The 25,879-nt window shown below is 40.3% G+C and overlaps 2 protein-coding genes across 4 annotated transcripts in view; one reads left to right on the forward strand and one right to left on the reverse strand.

Annotated features, from left to right (window-relative positions):
* Positions 1 to 317: 317 nt before the first annotated feature.
* The window catches only part of LOC133644689 (zinc finger protein OZF-like), a 33,382-nt gene continuing 7,820 nt past the window's right edge, over positions 318 to 25,879 (reverse strand). For 2 of the 3 annotated variants that reach the window (XM_062039383.1, XM_062039382.1), the window contains exons 3-4: positions 24,552 to 24,620; positions 11,003 to 13,863 (exon numbers count right to left, since the gene is read on the reverse strand). In XM_062039383.1, coding sequence (XP_061895367.1) covers positions 13,013 to 13,863; positions 24,552 to 24,620 — 920 coding nt within the window. In that variant the 3' untranslated portion in view covers positions 11,003 to 13,012. Of the gene's footprint in view, positions 708 to 783; positions 999 to 11,002; positions 13,864 to 24,551; positions 24,621 to 25,879 lie in introns of those variants that run through there. The other variant, XM_062039384.1, reaches the window with a different exon arrangement.
* Positions 3,116 to 6,515, forward strand: LOC133644695 (zinc finger and SCAN domain-containing protein 2-like). The gene is made up of 2 exons (XM_062039390.1): positions 3,116 to 3,460; positions 5,451 to 6,515. Exons 1-2 carry the CDS (start codon positions 3,223 to 3,225, stop codon positions 6,260 to 6,262), a joined length of 1,050 nt encoding a protein of 349 aa, XP_061895374.1. The 5' UTR covers positions 3,116 to 3,222; the 3' UTR covers positions 6,263 to 6,515.

Here is a 25,879-nt window from a genome sequence, read left to right on the forward strand (position 1 = left end):
TTCTTAAATTTTAACAGAAGTGTAGATAGAACATGTTAAAAGAGAAAGTAAGCCGATATTAACAGGAAATTAACAAGTAGATTAATACTTTTGTTTGTTTACTTACAACTAAAAGACAAGTTGTCTTGTGTGTTCACTATTTTATTTAAGGACAAACTTGCAATAAGAAACATATGTTTAATGTACCCTAAGATTTTCTGTTAAAATAAAGCCAATAATGCAATTTTTGTGGTCCCCTTTATTTAGAAAAGTATCGAAAAGTACTGAAACGTATCGAAATACATTTTGGTACCGGTACCAAAATATTGGTTATCGGGACAACACTAGTATGTATAGACGCACGCATGCAGTGATTGAGTGAATGGGCATTATTTGAAGCGCAAAGTGGCGAGGGACGACTAAGTTGAGTAACACCAGGGGTCTGAAAAGATAAGAAAAAAGTGGGATAAGTTGTGAATTAAAGTCTAGGTCTGACTTCAACATGATGTCCAAATACATTTTTGAAATATATATTTTTGTATTGTAATTTATGCATATTGCTGCCTCTCTCTCAGCTAAAAGACCTGAAAAAAGTTGAAGACCCTGTATTAAGGGGTTAAATGTGTAGGGTTTATTTAGTCACACCTGGCTTTTTTTTTTTACATTTGCAGAATTTCTTAGCAACCAACTGCTTGTGCCAGTCCATCCTTGGTTGCTGCTTGATCAACCTCAAAGTGCATCATGAGAAAATGAGAATGAGGACACCTTCAAATATTGGGTGTAAGCATCACATCCATGTCATACTTTGTTGAGGGCTTCTCGTAGTTCCATGTCAGCTCCATCATTGGGAGTGACATTCACCTGAGAGATGTTTCCTGTCATCATGTAGTCCACTACAAGAGGAGCTGGAGATTCCCCACCCTGGACTATGATGGTAGACATCATCTGTCCAATAGTGCAGTATACTCCATTCTGCACATGGGAAATGTTCAATCTTGGAATGAAGCCATTAGGAGATTCTAAGAGAAAGGGACAAAACAAACAATAGTGTTATACATTAAAGAAAAATGTCTTCTTAAAAATAAGTTCACACCAATCACGTTTCATTTCGACAAATCTCAATGATTTATTGACTTTTGACTGATGTGTGAAGCAGAAGGTCTTTGGTTCGGATCCCAGTTGTGGTAGAACTTTTAGTATAGTTTTTAAATGCATTTTTAAATTATGTTAAAATTGTTTAACTCGCTAAACTTCAGCATATTATCATATATTATCATACATACACTATATTGTCAAAAGTATTTGGCCACCTGCCTTGACTCACATATGAACTTGAAGTGCCATCCCATTCCTAACCCATAGGGTTCAATATGATGTCGGTCCACCTTCAACTCTTCTGGGAAGGCTGTCCACAAGGTTGCGGAGTGTGTTTATAGGAATTTTCCACCATTCTTCCAAAAGCGCATTGGTGAGGTCACACGCTGATGTTGGTCGAGAAGACCTGGCTCGCAGTCTCCGTTCTAATTCATCCCAAAGGTGTTCTATAGGGTTCAGGTCAGGACTCTGTGCAGGCCAGTCAAGTTCATCCACACCAGACTCTGTCATCCATGTCTTTATGGACCTTGCTTTGTGCACTGGTGCACTGGTGTTGGAAGAGGAAGGGGCCCACTCCAAACTGTTCCCACAAAGTTGGGGAGCATGGAATTGTCCAAAATGTTTTTGTATCCTGGAACATTCAAAGTTCCTTTCACTGGAGCTAAGGGGCTAAGCCCAACTCCTGAAAAACAACCCCACACCATAATTCCTCCACTGACTTCTCTCTGTCAATTTACGTGGCCTACCACTTTGTGGCTGAGTTGCTGTTGTTCCCAAACTTCTTATGATAAAGCCAAAAGTTGACTTTGGAATATTTAGGAGCGAGGAAATTTCACGATTGGATTTGTTGCACAGGTGGCATCCTATGACAGTTCCACGCTGGAAATCACTGAGCTCCTGAGAGCGGCCCATTCTTTCACAAATGTTTGTAGAAACAGTCTCCATGCCTAAGTTCTTGATTTTATACACCTGTGGCTGGGCCAAGTGATTAGGACACCTGATTCTGATCATTTTGGATGGGTGGCCAAATACTTTTGGCAATATAGTGTATATTAGTTATATGGTGCTAGGATAACCAGGATTTTACCTTTCAGAGCTCCTCTTCCACAAACAATGTTTGACCCGGGTATTTGTCAAATCCCAGTTACTGCTAGGAGCCATTGTGTTGCCTTTTAGCCATATGGTAAATATATTTGTGAACAGCAAATAAAAGGCTGGCTTGTTTAACTCCTCCATATCTCTGCCGCCATTTCAACATGTTTTGGTGCAAAGTTTGCATACATTTTGCTCCACAGTCACATTTTCAATCCAACATTGTCTTCCGTGGCTTAATGCTCAATTCACGTAGCACACATATGCAAATGAAGTATGTACCTCCATACATTTGTACTTGTATTGCTTGTGCATGTCAAAGTAAGTGCCATCAACAGATATAGTCCACTTTAGTCATCTACTTCATCTTTTCAATCATGGAAAAACGTATTTCATCACATTATTTTTTGGGGGGGATGATCTCTGACTTGACTTGTATATTTACATATAAACCTTTATAATAGCCCAACCTGTGTGTGAAAATGTACTAAGAATGTAATCTTATCTTGTTGTGCTACTTTACAACTTTAGCTAAATTATCGGTTATCATCACTTCCTGTCTCCTCCATGTGTAGCTTTAGCATACTTAGCTGTTCCTTGTTGTACTAATCTGTGCATTTGCAAAGTTTGAAACTTTTTTTTAAACTTCTAAAATTACATTTCTCTAAGTTAGGGCAGCTCAGAAAGAGTGAATTAAATAAAAAGTTAAGCCCAAAATGGCATTGCTTTTAATTGCATACAGTATTAGTGTAAGTACATGAATATAGCCCATGTGACATACTCCGGTGCAGTAGATGGCAGTATGCACCTTTCATGTCATTGCTGCAAGCTGCCGTTAAACTAAAGGAAGAATTAGTCAAAGGTTCTTTGATATCAAAGAGCTGCTACTTCAAAGAGCTGGATCTTTTAAAGCCGGATCGTTCGCGAACGACCCATCACTCATGTTGGCAGCAAATGGTAACAACGTCTTCATCTCATCTCTTTTTGCACTCCAACTAATTACTTACTTACTTACTTTTAAAATCAGCTTTTCAGTCCGCGTCTTACATTTAAAACATGAGCCAAGACATAAAGCCGGAAGTTAGCAACACGCAGGAAGAAATGTGCGAATTCCAAAAGGTGAGAAAGTTGATGGAGGAGCGACTAAATGTTACTGCTGAAGAAATATTTGGAGTGTTGGAAAGAACCATAGCAGAGTACGAGGAGGAACTTTCTAGGACAAAAGAGGAGAACAAACGTCTACAAGAACTACTGGATGCTGTTTTCAAACCTCAAGTTGTGCTACACAGAGCAGGTTTGTTTATTTGACATTGTCTTCATGATGATTATCCTGTAGAAACAAGATTGTTTCTTTGAGATTTTGCTATTGGGAGATGACACCTTTTTAAAATGAGTGATTTATCTAGTTTCTATTTGACATAACAATCATTGTGTTGAAAGCCTCTGCTTGAATTTAGATATAGAAACAAGTTGCAAGATTAGAATGTATGAATGGCTTTGATGTGTATATCTGGAGCTTTGTTTGAAATTTAAAATTATATTTCGCTCAATAAAAATATTTTAATTAACATGACATGAGGAAGAGGTGGCGACTTGTCCAGGGTGTACCCCGCCTTTAGGTTTAGGCTCCAGCACTCCCGTGACCCCGAAAGGGACAAGCGGTAGAAAATGGATGGATGGATGGATGAGGGAAGTAGTTTCTATTTTAACACAGTTACATACTCTGATTTATTCCCACCTGTTTGACACTCTTCAATAATATATATTTGTATTCAGTCACGTTATCTTCACTACTCAGTGGCTTAGTGGTTAGATTGTCCGCCCTGAAATCAGTAAGTCGTGAGTTCAAACCCCGCCCGAGTCATACCAAAGACTATAAAAATGGGAGCCATTACCTCCCTGCTTGGCACTCAGCATCAAGGGATGGAATTGTTGGTTAAATCACCAAAATGATTCCCGGGCGCAGCCACCGCTGCTGCCCACTGCTCCCCTCACCTCCCAGCGGGTGAACAAGGGGATGGGTCAAATGCAGAGGACACATTTCACCACACCTATCATTGGTACTTTAAGTTTGTCAAACATACGGTCCACGGGCCGGATCAGGCCCTCCAACAGGTTTTATCCGGCCCGCGGGACGAGTTTGCTAAGTACAAAAATGAGTCGTCATTTTTGAATGAAAGAAACTGCTGTTCTAAATGTGTCCTCTAGATGTCACAATAGCAATTATTTTGTATCTTTGTAGATGATGCTACATATGTAAAAAAAAAACAAAAAAAAACATGATGTTAGTGCACCAGTCGGGGAAAATGAGCAAACTACATAAATAACATCCTGTAATTTGATTTTGATATTATTTTTTTATCTTGATAGATTGGAAATTTACACCAATGAGTTGACTGATGAACATTACCACATAATTGATTCTGAAAGTGTAAAAAAGACAAATAAAGATAGAATACTATTGACTGCAACATGTAAGTGTAAAAAAAAAACAGTAATTATTTGTACAATTTCAGAATGTGTTTGTTCTATTTTTTTAAACAGAAAACAATCTGCAGTTGTCTTTATTTTTAAGTTATCCTGCCGTGATTTTACCAGTCCGGCCCACTTGGGAGTAGATTTTTATGCATGTGGCCCCCCTTCTAAAATTAGTTTGACACCCCTGGCCTAGATCTTCCTGCGAAAAGCAGATACGAGAAAAAAATCTAACTTTGAAACGGAATAGATCCCTAAAGATTTGTTGAGTACTATCAAGGATTATAAGTCGGTCGCGTTCCAAGACATGTGGAACTATCTTGAGTTCCAGACGTCATTCTACACGACAAAGGAGATGAAAGCTTAAAAAGGCATGGATGGCTACAATTTATTTGTGTGTGGCTGGGTCAAGTAAAATAGTATCAAGACTCTCACGGATAAATCATGCATGGTTTTTGTTCGGGTAAGGTTGGATTTTATCATTCAACTTTGTGTCTTGCGAGGACGCGTCCATGTAAACAAACAACGACTAGGACCCGACAGCTGCCACCCGTGACTGCATATCCATTTAACTAACTAACTATTATTCAATCATCACCATATTTCATGTTTGTCCTGTTGTTGGTTAATAAAAGTCCACAACCATAAAATACTTCCAGTAAGATGTCTAATAAGAGCTATAAATGATTTAGATATTATAGTTTTTATGCATATATTTTATTAGGCCAACCTCACATAATGTGGATCGTTGGCATAAGAGCTGCAAAGTAAAATACAGTAACGCCTCATTTGTGTTCTATGTTCTGCAGACGTCCAGCAGGTGTCAGCGGGGAGTCATGAAGAGGAGTGGCACACCAGTGTGGGACAGAAGGAGCTACAGGCCCCCTCCCACATTAAAGAGGAGCAGCCCTGGGAGCAGCTTCATGATGAAGATGAAGCTCAGTCCTTACAGCTTCATCACAGTCAAAGTGAGGAGAACAGAGGGGCGGAGCTTGTAACTCAACACATCACAGAAGCTGATGGAGAGCATTGTGAAGATATAAACTCACAACCAGACAGCATCTTTGCTCCACTGTCAGACATGGACGACATGATGTCAGACTCCTCTGATCACAGTGACCACATCCAAAAACCTTTGGAGAGTAAACATGACTCTAAAGGTGATACGAGACATCACACTAACAACAAACACTTTGACTGCTCTGAATGTGGAAAATCATTTAGACAGAAGAGTCATTTTACAAGACACATGAGAACACATACTGGCGAGAAACCTTTTACTTGCTCTGTTTGTAAGAAGAGTTTCTCTAGAAAGCATGTCATGACCACACACATGAGAATACATACTGACGAGAAACCTTTTACTTGCTCAACTTGTGCCAAAAGATTCAAAACTAAGTATGAAATGATGTTACACATGAGAACACACACAGGTGAGAAACCTTTTACTTGCTCTGTTTGTAAGAAGAGTTTCTCCAGAAAGCAAGTCATGACCACACACATGAGAACACACACTGGAGAGAAACCATTTAGTTGCACTGTGTGTGATAAAACATTCAGGTTTAGGCAGAATGTCAGTAAACACAAGTGTGTAACAGTCATGGAAGCTGCAGGGATTTAAAAACACTTAAACAGTGATTGTGCTAAATGTACTTTAAAAACACAGCATGTTTAATATGAATGTATATTTTATGTTGTATGTAGTGCTTCTCATCTTCTAGTGTTATATGTTGGCCTGTAATTACTTTTTAAGTTGTGTGCATTTATTGAATATTATATATGTAGCTACTATTTTATTTTATTTTATCATTATTAAAGAGAGGACATCTTATTTTCATGTGGGTTTTTTTTGTGTCTTATAAAATCACACATTTTTTTCATTGCATGTTATTGTTATTATCAAATTGTTATTATCCAACTAAAAGTATGAATTAATAAAATGGTTAACAAAATGTGGACTCTGGTAGATTAGCAGCATTGTTACATCATGAATGTTAACTACTGCAAAACATCAACCAAAGAAGAAAAAGGCTGAAGTTAGCAACACATCACTGAACTTTAGAGCCATCGCGAGTGGAGTTGGTTGTTTTTATTGCTGCATTTGTACTTATTTCACCACACATCTTTACTTTTAATACTAAAATATTCTTCAAATATATTGTTGTAGGCTTCTAAGATTGATGTTTCTGATGTGTGTAGTCTGTGGAAATTGTTCACTTGCACATATGATCATCATCATCATCATCATCATCTACATCATAATCATCATCATCATCATCATCAGACGTTACCGGTTCACTACTGGACGAAACCTTAGCATTAATGTTTTAATATACGTGTGACCTCATTATTCCTTGATAATAAGACTACAAATACAGATTTAAAGGCCTCCTGAAATGATTTTTTTTTTATTTAAACGGGGATAGCAGATCCATTCTATGTGTCATACTTGATCATTTCGTGATATTGCCATATTTTTGCTGAAAGGATTTAGTAGAGAAAAACGACGATAAAGATCGCAACTTTTGGTATCTGATTAAAAAAAAGCCTTGCCCCTACTGGAAGTAGCGTGACGTAGTCAGTTGACAGGCTCCTCACATTTTCCTATTGTTTTCAATGCAGCTGGAGCGATTCGGACCAAGAAAGCGACGATTACCCCATTAATTTGAGCGAGGATGAAAGATTCGTGGATGAGGAACGTTAGAGTGAAGGACTAGAATGCAGTGCAAGACATGTCTTTTTTCGCTCTGACCGTAACTTAGGTACAAGCTGGCTCATTGGATTCCACACTCTCTCCTTTTTCTATTGTGGATCACGGATTTGTATTTCAAACCACCTCGGATACTATATCCTCTTGAAAATGAGAGTCCAGAACGCGAAATGGACATTCACAGTGACTTTTATCTCCACGACAATACATCGACGAAACACTTTAGCTACGGAGCTAGCGGGATAGCATCATGCTTAACTGCATATAGAAACAAAATAAATAAATCCCTGACTGGAAGGATAGACAGAAGATCAACAATACTATTAAACCGTGGACATGTAAATACACGGTTAATGCTTTCCAGCCTGGCGAAGGTTAACAATGCTGTTGCTAACGACACCATTGAAGCTAACTTAGCAACCGGACCTCACAGAGCTATGCTAAAAACATTAGCTATCCACCTACGCCAGCCAGCCCTCATCTGCTCATCAACACCCGTGCTCACCTGCGTTCCAGCGATCGACGGTGCGATGAAGGACTTCACCCGATCACAGAAGCGGTCGGCGAGACGGAGGAAGTTAAGGTGAGTTAGCCGGCTAGCGCGTCTGCTATCCATCTCTGTCCTCCTGGCTGTGTTGCTGTAGTCCCCTGCTAATACACCGATCCCACCTACAACTTTCTTCTTTGCAGTCTCCATTGTTCATTAAACAAATTGCAAAAGATTCACCAACACAGATGTCCAGAATACTGTGGAATTTTGAGATGAAAACAGAGCTTTTTTGTATTGTATTCAATTGGGTACCAATACTTCTATCAACCGTTTACGTCACGCGCATACGTCATCATATCTAGACGTTTTCAACCGGAAGTGTGGCGGGAAATTTAAAATCGCAATTTATAAGTTAACCCGGCCGTATTGGCATGTGTTGCAATGTTAAGATTTCATCATTGATATATAAACTATCAGACTGCGTGGTCGGTAGTAGTGGCTTTCAGTAGGCCTTTAAGCACTGTATTAGAGTGCCTCTTGTAGTACTCCAACTCGCCACACTGTGAGAAGTGGGGGTGATCATGAGCTAGCAGATGCATGTTGCTGTCATGTTTTATCAGCGAGGAGGACAGCATTTGTGTTTAGTTTTTGTCAGATGCAAATTTTAAGGCTCTGCCGAATAAATGAATCACTATGGCTGCCAATATGGAGGAATATATATATATATTTAAGTTCAAATACTTCTCTTAACAGGTAGAAAAATGACACCACAAAAAAGTGAAACAGCAGCAGTATTCAGTAAATATGTTATTAATTTACTAATTAATTAACTATAAAGAGTAACAGTTCAGTTTAGTGCAGTTCAGTTTCAGTTCATTTTGAACATGCATACAATACTAATACAATGTAATGCATCACATATGTCCAGTTGTTTCATTACAGCACGCCCGGAAAGGAGTAGGAAGAAGCTGAGCTTATTTAATCCTACCCCTTTTCATACCATAGCAATGTTATCCCTTGTCCTTGTTCTCTGTAACAGAACAGTGAATAATTAAATAATATACCATAGTAAGTAAACAAATATTAAATACATGAACAATTGTATCTAAAAACAAAACAACAAAAAATAAAAATAAAAAAAGGTTCAAGATGTTCATCATAATTATTGTTCTGTGTACTTTGTGAACACTTTTAAACTGAATCATATTGCTGCTTTGTTTGATGTCTTTGTCTTTATTTGGATATTCCATTCCATAATTTAATTCCACATACTGATATGCTAAAGGTTTTAAGTGTTGTATGAACATACAAATGTTTTAAATTAGATTTGTATGTAAGGTTATATTCCTCCTCTTTTGTTGAGAAGAAGTGTTGTACATTATTGGGTAGCAGGTTATAGTTTGCTTGAGACATCATTTTAGCTGTTTGCAAATGCACCAAATCGTTGAATTTCAATAATTGTGATTTAATCAATTGTAATGGCCATAGATGATGTGGTCCTGATGGCTTCATCTGGCCAGGATCTTCAGCTCTCACTGGATTGGTTCGCAGCCAAGTGGGAAGCGACTGGGATGAGAATCAGCACCTCCAAGTCCGACTCCATGGTTCTCGCCCGGAAAAGGGTGGAGTGCCATCTCCGGGTTGGGGAGGAGACCCTGACCCAAGTGGAGGAGTTCAAGTACCTCAAAGTCTTGTTCACGAGTGAGGGAAGAGTGGATCGTGAGATCGACAGGCGGATCGGTGCGGCGTCTTCAGTAATGCGGCCGCTGTATCGATCCGTTGTGGTGAAGAAGGAGCTGAGCCGGAAGGCAAAGCTCTCAATTTACCGGTCGATGTACGTTCCCATCCTCACCTATGGTCATGAGCTTTGGGTTATGACCGAAAGGACAAGATCACGGGTACAAGCGGCCGAAATGAGCTTCCTCCGCCAGGTGGCGGGTCTCTCCCTTAGAGATAGGGTGAGAAGCTCTGTCATCCGGGGGGAGCTCAAACTAAAGCCGCTACTCCTCCACATCGAGAGGAGCCGGATGAGGTGGTTCGGGCATCTGGTCAGGATGCCACCCGAACGCCTCCCTAGGGAGGTGTTTAGGGCACGTCCGACCGGTAAGAGGCCACGGGGAAGACCCAGGACACGTTGGGAAGACTATGTCTCCCGGCTGGCCTGGGAACGCCTCGGGATCCCTCGGGAAGAGCTGGACGAAGTGACTGGGGAGAGGGAAGTCTGGGCTTCCCTGCTTAGGCTGCTGCGCCCGTGACCCGACCTCGGATAAGCGGAAGAAGATGGATGGATGGATGGATATTGTCGTAGTGATTCATTTATTCAGCAGAGCATTAAAACTTGGATCTGACAAAAACAAAACACAAATGCTGTCTTCCTCGCTGATAAAACATGATAGCAACATGCATTTGCTAGCTCACGATCGCCCCCACTTCTCACAGTGTGGCGAGTTGGAGTACTACAAGAGGCATTCTAATACAGTGCTTAAATCTGTATTTTTAGTCTTATTATCAAGGAATAATTAGGTCTCACTTATATTAAAATATTAATGCTAAAGTTTCATCCAGTAGTGGACCGGTGACCTCTGATGATGATGATGATGATGATGATGATGATGATGATGATGATGATGATGATGATGTATATGTGCAAGTGAACAATTGGATCCACAAGGGACAACAACCCTTTCCACAGACTACACACACCAGAAACACAAATCTTAGAAGCCTACAACAATATATTTGAAGAAGACTTTAAGATTAAAAGTGAAGATGTGTGGTGAAATAAGTACAAATGCAGCGAGTTGGGGGTTAAATCACCAAAATGATTCCCGGGCGCGGCGCCGCTGCTGCCCACTGCTCCCCAAGGGGATGAGACAAATGCAGAGGACAAATTTCACCACATCTAGTGTGTGTGTGACAATCATTGGTACTTTAATCTTTAATCTTAATCTTTAATAAAAACAACCATCTCCACTCGCGATGGCTCTAAAGTTCCGTGATGTGTTGCTAACTTCAGCCTTTTTCTTCTTTGGTTAAAGTTTTGCAGTAGTTAACATTCATGATGTAACAATGCTGCTAATCTACCAGAGTCCACATTTTGTTGACAATTTTATTAATTCAGACTTTTAATTGGATAACATCAACAAAATCCAATGGAAAAAATCTGTGATTTTATAAGAGACACAAAAAAAATGAAAATACTAAGATTTACTCTCTTTAACAATGAGAAAATTAAATAAAACATTAGCCACATATATAATATTTTATTAATGCACACAACTTAAAGGCCTACTGAAATGAACTTTTTTTATTTAACAGATCCATTCTATGTGTCATACTTGACCATTTCGCGATATTGCCATATTTTTGCTGAAAGGATTTAGTAGAGAAAATCGACGATAAAGTTCGCAACTTTTGCTCGCTGATAAAAAAAAGCCTTGCCTGTACTGGAAGTAGCGTGACGTCACAAGCGGTAGTGCTGCTCACAATTCCCCATTGTTTACAATGGAGCGAGAGAGATTCGGACCGAGAAAGTGACGATTACCCCATTAATTTGAGCGAGGATGAAAGATTCGTAGATGAGGAACGTTACAGTGAAGGACTTGAGAGGCAGTGATGGACGTATCTTTTTTCACTCTGACCGTAACTTAGGTACAAGCTGGCTCATTGGATTCCACACTCTCTCCTTTTTCTATTGTGGATCACAGATTTGTATTTTAAACCACCTCAGATACTATATCCTCTTGAAAATGAGAGTCGAGAACGCGAAATGGACATTCACAGTGACTGAACATGTCAATACACGATTAATAATTCAGCTTTGCGAAGCTAAAAAAAACAGAAGCTAACCTAGCTACGTAGCCAACGTGATAGCAGCAGTCTCAAATGCAGATAGAAACTAAATTTTAAAAAAACCCTGACTGGAAGGATAGACAGAAGATCAAGAATACTATTAAACCATGAACATGTAAATACACGATTAATAATATTCCGCTTGGCGAAGCTAAAAAAACAGAAGCTAACCTAGCTGCGTAGCCAACGCGATAGCATAGCAGTCTCAAATGTAGAGAGAAACTAAAAAAAAAAAAACCCTGACTGGATGGATAGACAGAAGATCAATAATACTATTAAACCAAGAACATGTAAATACACGATTAATAATATTCCGCTTGGCGAAGCTAAAAAAACAGAAGCTAACCTAGCTGCGTAGCTAACTTAGATGCGGCGGCGGGCGTTGTACGCTTTTGACGACACCCCGGCCGCCATCAGAGTCGGCAAGAAACATATATTTCCCCAAAGTTACGTACGTCACATGCACATATCGACACGCACGTACGGGCAAGCGATCAAATGTTTGGAAGTCAAAGCTGTACTCACCGTAGTGCGTCTGCTATCCTGCTCAAAACACAACACAACCTCCTGGTGTTTGTGTTGCTGTAGTCCGCCACTCCACCGATCGCACCTACAACTTTCTTATTTGCAGTCTCCATTGTCCATTAAACAAATTGCTCAATCGCTTTATTAACTAGCGGTAACTGGTTGTAGTTCAAAAAGTAACGCACACACATACACGAGCTCACACACACTCGAGTTCTCCGCCAACTCATCGCGCATGCGCGTTCCCCCAAACCCTTAAAGACACAGTACACTAATGCAAATATCACAGATATTACAGTATTGTACTTAGCCGCTAAGACACCGATCGATCCCACCTACAACGTTCTTCTTTGCAGCCTCCATTGTTCATTAAACAAATTGCAAAAGATTCACCAACACAGATGTCCAGAATACTGTGGAATTTTGTCGAAGAAAACAAGAGGCTTTTCTATCGGGTCCGGTGGGGTCCAAACACTTCCGTTGCTTTTGTGACGTCACGCGCATAAATCATATCCAAAGGAGTTTTTCAACCAGAAGTGTGGCGGGAATTTTAAAATTGCACTTTATAAGTTAACCCGGCCGTATTGGCATGTGTTGCAATGTTAAGATTTCATCATTGACATATAAACTATCAGACTGCATGGTTGGTAGTAGTGGGTTTCAGTAGGCCTTTAAAAAGTAACTGCAGGCCAACACTAGAAGATGAGAAGCATTACATACAACATAAAATATACATTCATATTAAACATGCTGTGTTTAAAAGTACATTTAGCACAATCACTGTTTAAGTGTTTTTAAATCCCTGCAGCTTCCATGACTGTTACACACTTGTGTTGACTGACAAGCTGCTTATACATGAACCTTTTAACACACACAGTGCAACTAAACGGTTTCTCTCCTGTGTGTGTTCTCATGTGTGTGATCATGTGATGCTTTCTGGAGAAACTCTTCTTACAAACAGAGCAAGTAAAAGGTTTCTCTCCAGTATGTATTCTCATGTGTAATATAATTTCATTCTTAGTGTTGAATCGTTTAGCACAAGCTGAGCAAGAAAAAGGTTTCTCCCCAGTGTGTGTTTTCATGTGTGTGATCATGTGATGCTTTCTGGAGAAACTCTTCTTACAAACAGAGCAAATAAAAGGTTTCTCTCCAGTATGTATTCTCATATGTCTTGTAAAATGACTCTTCTGTCTCAATGATTTTCCACATTCAGAGCAGGCAAAGTGTTTGTTGTTAGTGTGATGTCTCGTATCACCTTTAGGGTCATGTTTACTCTCCAAAGGTTTTTGGATGTTGTCACTGTGATCAGAAGAGTCTGACATCATGTGGTCCATGTCTGACAGTGGAGCAACGATGCTGTCTGGTTCTGACTTTATATCTTCACAATGCTCTCCATCAGCTTCTGTGATGTGTTGAGTTACAAGCTCCGCCCCTCTGTTCTCCTCACTTTGACTGTGATGAAGCTGTAAGGACTGAGCTCCATCTTCATCATTAGCCTCCACCAACATTTGAAGCTGCCCCCACAGTTCCTCCTCTTCCTTTTTAATGTGTGGGGGCTGGAGCTCCTTTTGTCCCACACTGGTGTGCCACTCCTGCTGCTTGGAGGGAATCTCTTCTTGACTCTCTGCTGACACCTGCTGGACGTCTGCAGAACATAAAACAAAAATGAGGTGTTACTGTATTTTAGTTTGCAGTATTCAAACTATTCACAAGTGAAGTAGGCCAAATAAGCAAGCTATCTGGAAAATGTAGTAAAAAAATAAATAATTTTTGTTTAATCTGACATCACATGGACAAAGATAAGACCTTCTGGAGGAAAGTTCTGTGGTCAGATGAATCAAAAATTGAGCTGTTTGGCCACAATACCCAGCAATATGTTTGGAGGAGAAAAGGTGAGGCCTTTAATACCAGGAACACCAGACTTACCGTCAAACATGGTGGTGGTAGAATTATGCTCTGGGCCTGTTTTGCTGCCAATGGAACTGGTGCTTTACAGAGAGTAAATGGGACAATGCAAAAGGAGGATTACCTCCAAATTCTTCAAGACAACCTAAAATCATCAGCCCGGATGTTGGGTCTTGGACGCAGTTGGGTGTTCCAACAGGACAATGACCCCAAACACGCGTCAAAAGTGGTAAAGGAATGGCTAAATCAGGCTAGAATGAAGGTTTTAGAATGGCCTTCCCAAAGTCCTGACTTAAACGTGTGGACAATGCTGAAGAAACAAGTCAATGTCAGAAAACCAACAAATTTAACTGAACTGCACCAATTTTGTCAAGAGGAGTGGTCAGAAATGCACCCAGAAACTTACCAGAAGCTTGTGGATGGCTACCAAAAGCGCCTTATTGCAGTGAAACTTGCCAAGGGACATGTAAGCAAATATTAACATTGCTGTATGTATACTTTTGACCCAGCACATTTGGTCACATTTTCAGTAGACCCATAATAAATTCCCAAAAGAACCAAACTTCATGAATGTTTTTTGTGACCAACAAGTATGTGCTCCAATCACGCCATCACAAAAAAATAAGAGTTGTAGAAATTATTGGAAACTCAAGACAGCCATGACATTATGTTCTTTACAAGTGTATGTAAACTTTTGACCACGACTGTATTATTAATGTTGTAAATACAAATCCTAGTATATCTAGAAAGGGTGGTCCTAAAGAGGTAGGCCTTTTTCAGAGGTCTCAAGAAGGTAACACATACAAGAATGTGTGTGTGTGTGTGTGTTTTACAGAAAAAACACACTATAGCTGTCATTGCAAATGAGAACATGTTGGCAAAGAAAGGAGTTGTTGTAAAATGGTCGTCAATAAAAAGTGTGGTCAAATATGCACCACTAGCTGGGTAGTGGGGGTCCTGTTTTGTAAAAGATACACTCTACAAGGGTTGTCACAAGACCAGAATGTCAGTAGTCTATAACGATACCTATGAAAACCTTCCACCTCTCATTCAAGTAGGCTTTATCAATTCACGTCATAGCCTTAGATTTGTCAGATCTAGTCTAGTAGCTGGTGCCAATCTATTGTAGTGAGAAAAAAAAAATTCTGTCAATGCGCACAATAGTCGTTAGAATGGAATTTTGCCTCGTCAGCATTGAGGTATTGTATGATAGAACGATGGCAGTGGAACGACCACTACCAGACCAAAATCAATTGTTAGTCTGGAATCACCCACGTTAGCATTCCATTCAGTTGCAAAAAATGGCACAAAAGCAGCATCTGAGACCGGAACATTTCTAAGTCCTGTTATTTGTTGGAGGCTAAATTGTAGTCTTTTAGGAATGGTTGAAAGGACAGTGTGGTATCTATCTACTAAATACTACATTACATTGAAGAGATTATAGAAGAGATTTCAGAACCTTTAACATATATCAGCAACCTATCATTTCAAACAGGCAAATTCCCGAACAAAATGAAAATAGCAAAAGTCGTACCAATTTATAAGACTCAAGACCAGTTTACAAACTACAGACCTGTTTCTTTACTTCTACAATTTTCTGAAATTATTAAAAAATGTTTAACAACATAATAGAAATATGTTCTAGACCAATAATCACTCCATATTCTTTACTGCTCACTAGTGTTACATATGAGTTATTGTGTAGAAATATGGGGAAACAACTACAAATGTGCGCTTCATTCACTAACTAAAAAATATGGCAACATCGCGAAATGATCAAGTATGACACAGAATGGATCTGCTATTCCCGTTTAAATAAAAAAAAATCATTTCAGGAGGCTACAAGTGTTCACTAAGTACAAAGAATAAGAATTATGATAAACATCTTCAACCTTTTCTTTATTATTATTATTGTTGTGTAGATGTTCACGTGTCTAATATTTAAGTATTTATTATTTGTTTAGGCAAGGCAAGGCAAGGCAACTTTATTTGTATAGCGCTTTTCATACACAAGGCAGACTCAAAGTGCTTCACAGACAACAAAGTGAAATGAAAGAAAATAAAAGCAAAATTAAAATGCAGACAATAAAAATAAAAACAGTGCAGACGTTAAAAGTTAAAAGATTAAAAGATTTAGCTGAAAGCTAAGGTGAACATAAAAGTCTTCAGTCTAGTTTTAAAAGTAGTGAGAGTTGGGGAGAGTCTGACATCTTCAGGAAGTTTATTCCAGCTATGTGTTGCATAGTGACTGAATGATGATCTCCCTTGATTTGAGTTTACTCTTGGAACCGCTAACAGATTGGTCTCAGAAGATCTTAGTGATCTAGAGGGCGTATATAGTGGGAGCATATCAGTGATATACTTGGGCCCTAGACCATGTAGTGATTTATATGTGAGCAGGAGGATTTTGAAATCTATTCTCTGATGTACAGGGAGCCAATGTAAGGATTTAAGAATTGGTGTAATGTGCTCACATTTTTTGGTCTTTGTTAGAACTCTAGCAGCAGCGTTCTGAACAAGCTGTAGCTGCCTGACAGTTTTTTTGGGAAGACCTGCAAGGAGACCATTACAATAGTCTAGCCTACTGGTAATAAAGGCATGTACAAGTTTTTCTAAGTCTTGAGCTGACATGAGCCCTCTAAGTCTTTTTACATTTTTGAGGTGATAGTAGGCCGATTTTGTTACTGATTTGATGTGACTGTCGAAATGTAAATCAGAATCTAAAATAACCCCAAGATTTCTGGCTTTATTTGAGGTTTTCAGGGACAGTGATTGAAGGTGTTGGATGACTTTAAACCTTTCTTTTTTAGCACCAAAAACAATTATCTCAGTTTTATCTTCATTTAGTTGTAGGAAATTTTGGCACATCCAGTGTTTGACTTGCTCAATGCACTGGCACAGAAGATCTATGGGGCGATAGTCATTTGGTGATAGCGCTACATAGATTTGGGTGTCATCGGCATAGCAATGATGGTCAATGTTATTATTTTGCATGATTTGTCCTAGTGGGAGCATATAGATGTTAAATAAAGTCGGCCCCAAGATTGAACCTTGGGGGACTCCACACGTTACGTTGGTTGGTTCTGATACAAAGTCACCAATGGAAACAAAATAGTTCCTATCTTGTAGATATGACTTGAACCAGCTTAAAACTGTGCCTGAGATCCCCACCCAGTTTTCCAACCTGTCCAAAAGTATTGAGTGGTCGACAGTGTCAAATGCAGCACTGAGGTCCAAAAGCATTAATACTGAAGTTTTGCCAGAGTCTGTGTTTAGACGGATGTCATTTATAACTTTAAGAAGGGCCGTCTCTGTGCTATGAAGAGGTCGAAATCCTGACTGGAAGTTGTTGTGGCAGCCAGTAGAAGCCAAGAAGTGATTTAGTTGTTGGAGGACAACTTTCTCAATTATTTTACTTATGAATGGTAGATTTGAAATTGGTCTGTAGTTGTTGATAACAGAGGCATCTAGGCTCTGCTTTTTTAGAAGAGGTTTAATGACTGCAGTTTTGAAAGCCTTCGGGAAATTGCCCGATTTAATAGAATTATTAACTATTTGCAAGATGTCTGTTGATAGGCAGTCAAAAACATTCTTAAAGAAGTTGGTAGGTAAAACATCAAGGCAGCAGGTGGATGACTTTAGAGCTGTCACCGTTTCCACTAGAGTTTTAGAGTCTATGGCATTAAAGCTTGCCATCATTGCTGTGTTACTTTTGCCTAAATGGGGTGGTGATCCAACTTTTTTACTTGAGATATTGATGGTGCGTCTGATGCCTTCAATTTTATCAGTATAAAAGAATGCAAAGTCATTGCATTTCTGCGTGGAATGGAGTTCGGCTGGTATTTGTGTTGGGGGTTTAGTCAGTCTGTCAACGATTGTGAATAGGGTTTTGGCCTTATTTGTGTTGCTGTTTATGATATTGGAGAAGAATGTTTCTCTAGCACTTTTTAAGACTAAATTGTAGGCCTGGAGGCTCTCTTTATAGATGTCATGGTGAATATGAAGTTTTGTATTCCGCCAGATTCGTTCAGCCTTCCTGCACTCTCTTCTCTGGGCTGTTACAGCAGCAGATTTTCTCCAGGGTGCCTTTTGCTTGCCAGAAATCGTTTTAACTGTAACAGGTGCAATGATATCTATGATATTCACAATTTTGGAATTAAAGTTGCTTACAAGATCATCAGCATGACATGGGTTTAGAGGTGGTAGTGAGGAGATGGCGTTTTTAAAGAGGACATTAGCATGTTCATTTATGTACCGCTTTTTGACATTCTTTGATTCTGTTTGTGTGTCCGGAATTACAGAAATATTAAAGAAAACACAGAAATGATCAGACAATGAAGGATCAATCACAAGAACATCAGAAACATTGAGACCTTTTGTGATAATCAGGTCCAGGGTGTGTCCCTTATAATGTGTAGCCTCTTTCACATGTTGAGACAGTTCAAATGTGTCTAAAATAGTAAAAAGTTCTTTTGCGCCCTTGTCATTTAAATCGTCAATATGAAAATTAAAATCACCAGTTATAACCAGGCAGTCAAAGTCAGTGGAGATGCTAGACAATAGTTCAGTAAAATCATCAAAAAAAATTTGCAGAATATTTAGGTGGCCTGTAGATAATTAACAAGAGAATTTTGGGAGAGCATTTCAACACAGCACACAGGTATTCAAATGATGTAAACTCACCGAGTGACATCTGTTTCCCCTGAAACATGTTTTTAAATATAGCAGCAACCCCTCCACCTCTTTTCCCCGATCTACATATATCAATGAAGTTATAGTTGGGGGGTGCTGTCTCGATCAGAATGCTTGCACTGTTATTTTGTTCCAGCCATGTTTCAGTTAAAAACATAAAGTCAAGTTTAGAAGTGCTAATAAAATCATTGACTAAAAATGATTTGCTATTCAGAGACCTGACATTGAGCAGACCCATCCTGATGGTGTTATTGACAGGCTTCGATGTTGGCTTTGATTTGGAGATAATAGGAATGAGATTGTTTAGGTTAGCAGGGTGGCTAAGTTTCCCAATGTTTACTCTCTTGGTAGTCACAACAGGGATGTAGAAGGTGCCATGATTTGATGTAGGCAACCTTGGGCCCAGCTGATAATGTGGTCTACTGCTGAACCCTTTTCTGTATCAGAAATATTCAGGACTGCTGTCAGGGCGAGGCGGGGTTTGCCGTAAGGGGGAGGGGGAGTGAGCAGCGTCAGAGCTGGGACGAACTACTGAAGGTGGACGTTGAGGGCGTGTAAGGGGTTGGCGTGAGAAAGGTGAAGTATGGCTGGGGGGTTGTGGAGCACGCCTTCGTGGAGGGGGTGGTGGAGGTGAGCGATGATCTAGGGGGGTAAAAATCTGAGTAGGGTGGGGCGTGAGTGGGGGTAGCTCCCGGAACTCCAAGGGGGAGAAGGGGGGAGAAAGGTCTACTTGAGGGAGGGAGAAAGATGGAGACGTGGATGGCTTGGGGGATGTGGGGGAGGGATCTTCACATGCATTCAGAATGGAGGGAGGGGCGGTAGAGGAGGATAGACACCTCTCCTCTTTGCTCTGGTGTATCTCATGGTCGACGTTCTCCTTTTGCAGTGGCGGTCCTCCTTCGACGTTCCTGATAGGCTGTGTTGTGTCTTCCTTCCTCGGTGGCTCCTCTTGTCTCTTGTCCTTGGCAGTGATGATAGATGCAAGATGCAGGAAGTGAAACATGTTGTTCATGAATAGCTTTACTCCCATCTTATTCAGGCAAAGTCCGTCTGCCTTAAAAAGATGCCTGCGGTCCCAGAAAAAGCTAAAATTGTCAATAAAATGCATTGAACGAGCAAGAAGTGCACTTGATAGCCACTCATTCAGCGAGTAAAGTCTACTGAATCTCTCAGCTCCTCTCCTGATTGGGGGTAGAGGACCACTGATAAAAACGTCAGCATTCACAGCGCTGACTGTTTCAAAGAGTTTATTGAAGTGCTCTTTCAGCTCTCTTGATTGTTGTTTTACAATGTCATTAAAACCAATGTGCAGGATGATATTTTTCACATTTGGGTGTGCAGCGACAATTTCCAGGATTCTTTTTTCCATGTCAGATACCATATCCTTCGGAAAGCAGAGTACTTTGGTGTTATTATTGCTTTTCATATCTTTTACAGAAAAGTCCCCCACAATCAGATTTTCAGGAGCTCTCGTTAGCTTTCTCTGTGGTGTAAAGTTAGCAGGTCTTACCCTTCTGCGTGGTGATGGTGGGTTATTCAGGCAATCAGAGGGGGATCCATTGTCCATCAACAGTGGGGCAAACCTGTTCTTTAGTTGGACACTTGCTTGCTGGGGAGGTTTATTGGTAGTTCTCCTCTTCTCAGCTGTCCGCTGCTGTGTCCTACGTGGCAGTGGAGTTGATGACGCAGTATGCCTGGCTGAAGATGGTAGCGCAGGCCAGCCGGTCAGATCAGAGATATCGGGGCGCTGGGTCCTGCCAGATATCCATTCTCCCTTGTCGCAGGGAGGTGGTCTTCTCTTTGGCTTTGCACCAAGTGTGTTCCAGGGAGGATTTTCACTGGTAGATTTATTACCCTCTACAGGGACCTCCCGTTTCTTCGTAGCTTCATTGTTGCTAGTTAGCTGGGTTGTAGCATGGTGCTGTCCAGTGTTTTCAGTCGACAGGAGTGCTAGAGTGGTGTTGTAGCCACATTGTCCATTCACTTCTAAATTCACTTCCAACCGATTCATTTTTATTTCCAACAGTAAAATCTTCTTTAGCAGTTTGTGGTAATCTTCCGTAGAGAAAGGAGGCATCTTATGCTGATTACCTTTAGCACTGTAGCACAGGCTCGGGCTCAGGCTTATCTTGAATGGTAGGCCTCCTCGCGTAGTGTTGAGGACGTCGTAAAAATATTGAAAAATGCCTCTGTTATCTAAAAGAAAATATAGTCCCACTGGTTTGGTAAGTATCCAAGAGCTGTTGCTCTTTGTGTAAGAAAATAGCAGCAGATAGTAGCAAAAAATGCAAGCAGAAGCGAGAGCAAGCAGAAAAGCGTCCATCCAGCGCAGAGGACGGACTAAGTAATTTACGTACTTATTGTAAAAATAATGTATTTACTTGTTCACTGTTCTGTTAAAAAACAGAGAAAAACAAATGATTAAACTGCTATGATATGAAAATGGGTAGAATAAATAAGTTCTGCTTCTTCCTACTCCTTTTCCGACACCGTTATATTTGTTTATGAGTGAGGGATTTTTTTGGGGATGTGTTGGTATTACAGATGCGCGGATAGGCAATTATTTCATCCGCAACCGCATCACAAAAGTCGTCATCCACCCGCCATCCACCCGAAACAACATTTTATCAAAACCACACCCGCCCGCCACCCGCCCGTTGTTATATATCTAATGGGTGAGGGCGGACCTACGTCACTTCCGCCTACCAATCCCCTAGCAACCGGGAATTATACAACTACATTATCAAGGTAGGTACCATCTATGTGTGTGTGTTTTTAGATATGATATTTATAATAAAGGTTTTAAAAATGAATGAGTAATATATTTCTAAAACATTTTTTGCATAGTTTTCCCTAAATAATTATAATATATGCTATATATGATAATAACAACCAACTAGTGTTATTTGAGTTGTTATGAAGTATTATCATGACGTTATTAAAAAATTAATAACTACAATTACTCAAAACTCAGCAAAATATTGTATTTTCAAAATAAGACTTGTACCATAACAGACTGGCAGAATGAAGACCATATATGTGCAATGTGTTTTTTAGTTGGTAAAATGTTTAATCATAGCTCGTTATAAAAGTTATGCTACGTATGATATCCCACACATATTTCTTAAAAATCTGCAAAATAGCATTTTTTCAAAACAAGAGTTGTAGTATAACCAACTGGACCCCATCTATGCATTTACCAAACAAAATGCAAAATGTTAATTCAGTGCACATATTTAAAGTTACTTTTAAATTACATGATGAGGTAAAAAGATGTAAACAAACCTGCTCTGTGTAGCACAACTTGAGGTTTGAAAACAGCATCTAATAGTTCTTGTTGTCGGTCTTTTTCCTCTTTCGTCCGAGAAAGTTCCTCCTCGTACTCTGCTATGGTTCTTTCAAACAGTCCAAATATTTCTTCAACGACAGAATTTAGTCGTTGTTCCATCAACATTCTCAGCTTTCTGACTGGACACATTTTTTAAACAAAACAAAACCTGCGTGTTGCTAACTTCCGGCTTTTTTTCTTCTTTACAATCAAACGCGCAGACTTAAAGCTGATTTTAAAAGTTGAATTAAGATCTATCAATCAATCAAAGTTGACTTATATAGCCCTTAATCACGAGTGTCTCAAAGGGCTGCACAAGCCACAACGACATTCCACATCAGGGCAAGTAAAAACTCAACCCAATGGGCACAATGAGAAACCTCGGACCTGGGCGACCCGTGCAATGGATGTGGAGTGGATCTAGTTAATAATGTGAGAGTCCAGTCCATAGTGGGGCCAGCAGGGGATCATCTTGAGTGGAGACAAGTCAGCAGTGCAGAGACGTCCCCATGGCAACTGATGCACAGAGGAGTGGTCCACCTCGGGTCCCCACTTTGAACAGCTAGATGACTTCTTTTTCCTGTTTGTTGCGTTTCGCCTCGATTGCCAAAGAGTTCTTCTGTTCTAAATGTTTTGGTGCAGTTTGCAGATTTATGTCTGTGGTGGGTGTGTCGTCTGGGGGTGATGAGTTCCTTTGTTTGTTTGTGATTAGCCCATTTTTGCATATCTTTAGGCCATCCCCCTCTGACTGGAGGTGCTGCATCTGAAGAATTCGCCAAATGTACACTTTTTTTTTTCCCCCCATATACCTTTATTTATAAAGTTCAACATTTACAAACATAAACATATGAACAAGGACAATTAAAACAAGTACAAAAACAGTGCAATGCAGCACCAGGGGATTGTTAATTCAATGGAGTAGAATGTAAAATAGACATATGTAGACTAGGGTTGTACGGTATACCGCTATTAGTACAGTATCGCGATACTAATTAACCATATTCCATACGATACCGCCTCTGAAAAGTACCGGTCCCGCACCCCACAGCTCCCCCGTCGTCGTCACGTCGTGACATTGCTGGTTTTATGAGCAGACAAGCATGTTCGGCAGCGCACAATCACGGAGTACTTACAAGCAGACACAGTGTGTAGACAGAAAAGGGAGAACTGATGCTTTTTGGCTTAAAAACTAACAATAAAGGTGAAGTTATAACACTGAAATGCCCTCAGGAAGAGGTGCTTTACGACATGACTAGCTAGCTAGCGGCTAACGTCCATCCGCTGTCAGCAGTGTTTTAGCTACTTCTAATTCACTAATCCTCGCCTCCATGGCGACAAATAAAGTAAGTTTCTTACAAGTATTATTATCACTGCAGGACGAAGAATAGCTAAACATGCTTCACCGGCGTCAAAATGTAAACAAACGCCATTGGTGGATCTACACCTGACATCCACTGTAATGATACCAAGTACAATAGCCTATCAAGTCGATACTACTGTGATTACGTTGATATTTTTTGGCATCACAACATCTTCTTTCGTTTAAAAAAAAATCCATATTATGTTTATAAACTCAGGAAATATGTCCCTTGACACCTGAGGACTTTGAATATGAACAACGACTTGGTATTGGATCGATACCCAAATTTGTGGTATCATCCAAAGCAAATGTAAAGCATCCAAACAAAAGAAAAAGTGATTATTACATTTTAACAGAAGTGTAGACAGAACATGTTAAACGAGAAAGTAAGCAGATATTAACAGTAAATGAACAAGTAGATTAATAATTAATTTGTTACCACTTGTCCTTAATAATATTGACAAAATAATAGAATGGAAGATGACACGATATGTTACTGCATACATCAGCAGACTAATTAGGAGCCTTTGTTTGCTTACTTACTAATAAAAGACAAGTTGTCTTGTATTTTCTCTATTTTATTTAAGGACAAACTTGAAATAAGAGACATATGTTTAATGTACCATAAGATTTTTTGTTAAAATAAAGCCAATAATGCAATATTTTTTGGTCCCCTTTATTTAGAAAAGTATCGAAATAATTTTGGTACCGGTACCAAACCCAGGATCATCTTTTTGTGAGGCACCAGCACTAAACCATATCCACCGTGCTGCCCATGCAAGCCAATATGTACGATTAATATCCATTATTTTGTCTTGCAGCATGATATTATTGGTAAGAAAATACATTTAGGCACTCATTTTAATGCAGCCAAAATAAGACAACGCTTTCTGATGAATAGGCCAGGATGTCTTGAGAGTATTTAAAAAGGATTATGAGAAAAATTAGTCTGATATTGATTTAGATGTATTACAGTTGAACATATATGTTGTATACTTTTTAATTGAAAAATCATTGTTTTTAGAGTCTGTTACAAATAAACACTCACCTGGATCTACATGTTGAGTCTGTCTCTCAGCAGTAAATGTGCTGCTGCTGCTTGCTGTCTGAATAGATGCTGTAGTGAAAAACACAAAATGGCACATGTCATCTCTGTATGCATTGAAACTCTAAAGTACTTTTTCTGTTTTCACAATTGTATTTATTGATGAATAAAATTTAGAGAATGGGAATAAATTGCCCTGCAATCGTATCCGAAAACTGAAAAACGTACGTTTCATAATTTTTTTTGTTTGTTTATCAATAAATATACTTTTTTTTTACTGCACGGTGCCACCTCAAACGTCTGCATCTTAAAAATCCCACGATAGTTGGAAAACACCCTCCGGTTCCCCTTCTTAAAGAGAGGAACCACCACCCCGCCTGCCAATCCAGAGGCACCGCCCCTGATGTCCACGCGATGCTGCACAGTCTTGCCAACCAAGACAGCCCAACAGCATCCAGAGCCTTAAGAACTCCGGGCAAATCTCATCCACCCCATTTTTAACTACCTCAGCAACCTCAGCCCCAGAAATAGGAGAGCCCACCACAGATTCCCCAGGCACTGCTTCCTCAGAGGAAGACGTGTTGGTGGGACTGAGGAGGTCTTCGAAGTATTCCCTCCACCGATCCACAACATCCGCAGTCGAGGTCGGCAGAACACCATCCTCACCATACACGGTGTTGACGGTGCACTGCTTCCCCTTCCTGAGGCGGCGGACGGTGGTCCAGAATCGCTTCGAAGCCGTCCGGAAGTCGTTTTCCATGGCTTCCCCGAACTCCTCCCTTGTCTGAGTTTTTGCCTCCATGACCGCTGAAGCCGCACACCGCTTGGCCTGTCGGTACCTGTCCGCTGCCTCCGGAGTCCTGTGAGCCAAAAGAACCCAATAGGACTCTTTCTTCAGCTTGACGGCATCCCTCACCGCCGGTGTCCACCAACGGGTTCTAGGATTACCGCCACGACAGGCACCAACTACCTTGCGGCCACAGCTCCAATCAGCCGCCTCGACAATAGAGGCACGGAACATGGTCCACTCAGACTTGATGTCCAGCACCTCCCTCACGACATGTGCAACGCCGCCAGTGTGGAAGAGAGTCCAGCCCCTCTCGAGAGAACTGGTTCCAGAGCTTTTGCTGTGCGTTGAAGTGAGTCCGACTATATCCAGCAGGAACTTCTCCACCTCGCACACTAGCTCAGGCTCCTTCCCCCCCAGCGAGGTGACATTCCATGTCCCAAGAGCTAGCTTATGTAGCCGAGGATCGGACCGCTAAGTGCCCTGCCTTCGGCTGCCGTCCAGCTCACAACGCACCCGACCTCTATGGCCCCTCCCATGAGTG

The sequence above is a fragment of the Entelurus aequoreus genome, linkage group LG27, assembly GCF_033978785.1.
Source record: "Entelurus aequoreus isolate RoL-2023_Sb linkage group LG27, RoL_Eaeq_v1.1, whole genome shotgun sequence".
NCBI classification, from domain to species: Eukaryota; Metazoa; Chordata; class Actinopteri; order Syngnathiformes; family Syngnathidae; genus Entelurus; species Entelurus aequoreus.